Source organism: Triticum urartu, chromosome 5, assembly GCF_003073215.2.
Source record: "Triticum urartu cultivar G1812 chromosome 5, Tu2.1, whole genome shotgun sequence".
In the NCBI taxonomy this organism is placed as follows: Eukaryota; Viridiplantae; Streptophyta; class Magnoliopsida; order Poales; family Poaceae; genus Triticum; species Triticum urartu.
Window position 1 is genome coordinate 613,277,980 of NC_053026.1, and position 4,258 is coordinate 613,282,237.

Consider the following 4,258-nt stretch of genomic DNA (forward strand, 5'->3'; position numbering starts at 1 on the left):
TTGTCATCCTACATCCGTTTGTCAGACATGTCGTATGGTGGTGTCGATGATGCTATGGCGATCCCAATACATACACAACGAGATCACACGCCCACGGAAGCATGCAGATTTCTGGAATAGAGCTTTTTTCGAGAAACTTTCAATCTATTTATCTTCAATCATGCAGTATAAAGAACAACGGAGATAATAAAAACTACAACCATGTTGAGGACCACCTAGCGACGACTACAAACAGTGGAACGAGCCAAAGGCGTGCCGCCGTCATCGCCCCTCCCTTACCGAAGCCGGACAAACATTGTTGTAGTAGACAGTCGGGAAGCCGTCATACTAAGGTCCCATAGGACCAGCGCACCAGACTAGCAACCATCGCCGGTGAAAAAAGTCGTAGATCAAAAGGATCAAACATGTAAACACCTAAACAAAGACGAACAAAGATCAGATCCAAATAGATCCACCGAAGACTAGCACCGACCAAATCCCGCAAGATCCGACGAAGACAAACCTACACACGCACTCCGATGATGCTAGACACACCATCGGAACGGGGGTGGAATGTGTGAGACATTATTCCTACTAAGGGACATTGTCGCCGTCACACAGCCCCAATCAAAACGCTGACTCTAACAAGAACGAGAACGAGGTCCCTCCCATGGGCGGGGGCCGAGATCCTCCGCACCTCCATGGCCTAGAGGCCATCGGAGATGGGACGGACCGGCAACGGCGTCGACGGATGGAGAAGAGAGCTTTTCTTGTGGACGAGTTGGAATAAAGCTTATTACCGCTCATCATAGAAATGAACTGTTTGAAGGTTGTGATATTGATTAATCAAGAAACACAAATAGATCCCGTGATGCTAGCCTTGTGCATGAGATCAAGGCCCTGGTTTGGGGGGAGTGGACGTAGGTAGTGAATGCGATCAGGCGTACGAAAATTTGTGTTAGTCACGAACTAGCTAGGATTGGCCACGTTAGGTTAAGACTACAGTCTTGTTGAGTTCTGGCCAGATTGGGTTGTAAAGCTTTGTGAACCGGATCACGCTGATCCAGGTTAAGTTTATGGAAAATTCCATCCCCTGTGAAGGACATGTGGCGACTTTGTCAATGTTAAAATATTGTGACAGCTCAATTTTTTAAAGATGTTCATAGGATAAGATGTGCGTGTGTGTCGTATGGATGAGTGTATGTGTGTGGCGAACTGTATCAAAAAAAGAAACTTGCCATGGTTTACACGTTGGGACAGATCTCTTGATACAAGTCCATTACGGATACGACAGAGGAGATGAAGTACAGGAGCAGGTCTCGGAGATTAAACGGGATACAAGCTAGTGCTTGCCTTATATTGTCTAACAATTAGATCCCGTCGAGCAGATTTTCCGAGGGTTCCGATCGACCGCAGCGGATTGCATCGAGACATCGACTTCGACGAACACACTTCCTCACGACCAGAGATGCGCTCCGACGAGCACACGTTCGGCACCGACGGCGTGGAGCTGCAGTTCTTTCACGGGCACGACGTCGACGAGGACAAGGACGGCAGCACCATGTTCGCGGACGAGGAAGCCTCGGCAGAGTCATCATCGGCGACGGCTCTGGACGCGGCGAAGCGGGCGGCGGTGGGAGTGGGCGCGCGGGTGCTCTTCTACCCGAAGATGGCCTACAAGCTGGTGGCCGGCCGGCCGGCTCGGGGTAAAGCCTCGGAGGAGCCGTCGTCATCGTCGGCGACGACTCTAGACGCGGCGAAGCACGCGGCGGTGGGCGTGGGCGCGCGGGCGCTCTTCTACCCGACGCTCGCCTACAGCCTGGCCCGGTACCGCCTCTCGTCCGAATTCCACTGGTGGAACCTCATCGAAGGCACCCACGTCTACCTCGGCGCCGTCCCGTTCCCGAGCGACGTGCCGCGCCTGCACGACCTGGGCGTCCGCGACGTGGTGACCCTCACCGAGCCCTACGAGCGGCTGGTGCCCAAGTCGCTGTACATTAAACACAAGATGGAGAACCTGGTGCTGCCAACCACGGACTACCTCTACGCGCCGTCCAAGGACGACCTCTGCCGTGCCGCGGCGTTCATCCACAGCAGCGGGGAGCGAGGGAGAAAGACGTACGTGCACTGCAAGGCCGGGCGCGCGCGCAGCGCCACGGTGGTTATGTGCTACCTGGTGCGGTACAAGGGGATGACGGCGAAGGAGGCGTACGATCACGTGCGGTGGTGCCGGCCCAGGATGTCGCTGGCTCCGGCGCAGTGGCAGGCGGTCCAGGACTTCGAGGACTTCTACCGGCGGCCGGCCGGTGGCTCGGAGTGAAGCCAACCGCTCCAACTCTGCGGATGGATCATCCGAGCGCGACGCTAGGTTTTGTGTATATATATAGCTTTGTAGCCGGGTACTGGACGTACGTGAGTATCAATGTTCGAACACTGTTCCATTAATTCTAATAAGTACTCCCTCTGTTCCTAAATATTTGTCTTTCTAGAGATTTCAACAAATGACTACATACGAAGTAAAATAAGTGAATCTACATTCTAAAATATGTCTATATATATCCGTATATGGTAGTTTATTTGAATCTCTAAAAGACAAATATTTAGGAATGAAGAGAGTATATAAAACTAAGGTAATGTTTGTATCTGGTCGACCGGCCGAAACTGCGCCGGTCGCGTCCTGTCCACACGTCCTATTGATCCCACGCACCGCCCTCTTTCCTTTTCCTCTTATCCCCTTCCTCTTCCCCAAACGTTCTCGACCATTCGTTCGTCCCCGCTAGAGCGCCTCCACACATACGTCGTCGCGCGCAGCTGTTGGTGCCCAGCACGACCATACCCTCATGCGCTCGGCTGTTATCGTCTTTGCGATGGGGCGGCCATCATGTGCTGCGTGCGGCTCCTGCACTTGCTAGGACTGCAAGTACCGCAAAGCTGTGATCAGTGGCGGAGGCAGGATTCGAGTATAGGGGGGCCGAGTACGTATATTGATCTAATCTCATTGATAATTACTCGTGGGTCCTACTAAAATTGTCGATCGTTGGGGGGGCCAGGCCCCTGCTCGTCCCCCCTGGCTCCGCCCCTGGCTGTGATGAGGCCGGCCATGGTGTGAGCTCGCACACGAAGCTACAACCATGGGGCGGCTGGCTGAATGCATCCAAGAGGATTTTTGCTACCACGGGGAAGTCTGCTACAACCAGCGGCAGCACACAGCAAAGCTGCATCCACGGGGCAAAGATGCTACGACCGGCGCGCCAAAATGCTTCGTCTGGCGTATCTTTTTGCTGGAACCAGCTCAGCGTCGGCTGCGAGAGTCGACGCGACGGAGCTGCAAACCACAGCAAAAAATGTTACAATCGGCGTACAAAAATGCTACGTCCGGCATATCTTTTTGCTGGAACCAATCGAGCATCGGCGACGACGGCGAGATGGAGCTGCATCCACAAACAAAAATTGCTACGACCAGCATGTCTTTTTGCTGAAACCAGTCGAGCGTCGGTGACAACAGCGAGGCGGAGCTGTATCCATAATAAAAATTGCTACCACCGGCATGTCTTTTTGCTGAAACCAGTCAAGCGTCGGCAACGACGACGAGGCGGAGTTGCATCCATAATAAATTTTGCTACCACGGACATATGTTCTTGCTGGAACAAGCATGAGTTTTGGACGGCCACCGAGATTGCCATGTCCATGGCCCCATGCCCAGGGACGCTACGACGGCCACACAATGCTGGGGACAGCGATGGCTCGATGGTCCGTGCTACATAGAACACAGCATGCAGGGCTGGTGATGGCTGCCCTCTTTTTGGACGAGCGCGAAAGGCTGGAGAGCGTGGGGGCGGCCGTGGGAGGCAAGCGCTGGCATCACCGCCACGGCGAGCGCAGCTCGGCCATGGCCACGAGCTACTGGTCAACGGGGATGTGAGGTGTAGAAGGAGGCGTGAGGACGAATCGTTTTTTTCATAGAAGATGATGTGGGGTAGAGATCTGATCGGTATTATTGGACGAATCCAACGGACGCGCAGTGACCGGCCGAAATTTTGGCCGGTCCGTCGGCGCCCATCGTTCACCATATAACTACTCTGATTTTTTGACAAGTGTATGCAGCTGGTTTGAATTTTCATGCATATTTTGGAGGATCTAATAATTCATTGGAATTTTCCTATGTTGATTGTTTGATTTGTAAGATTGATTAATCCTACCAAGAATTTTCCCTGAGATATTCATTACACTACATTTAGGAAAAAAGTCCACTCAAACATCTTGCAAAAAATTCTTTACT

General features: G+C 52.8%; 1 protein-coding gene across 1 annotated transcript; it reads left to right on the forward strand.

Moving 5' to 3' along the window:
• The first annotated feature begins 1,218 nt into the window (after positions 1-1,218).
• LOC125506303 (phosphatidylglycerophosphate phosphatase PTPMT2-like) lies at positions 1,219-2,314 on the forward strand. Its single transcript, XM_048671154.1, has one exon. The coding sequence runs from the start codon at positions 1,448-1,450 to the stop codon at positions 2,297-2,299; it is 852 nt and encodes a 283-aa protein (XP_048527111.1). The 5' UTR covers positions 1,219-1,447; the 3' UTR covers positions 2,300-2,314.
• The last annotated feature ends 1,944 nt before the right edge of the window (positions 2,315-4,258 follow it).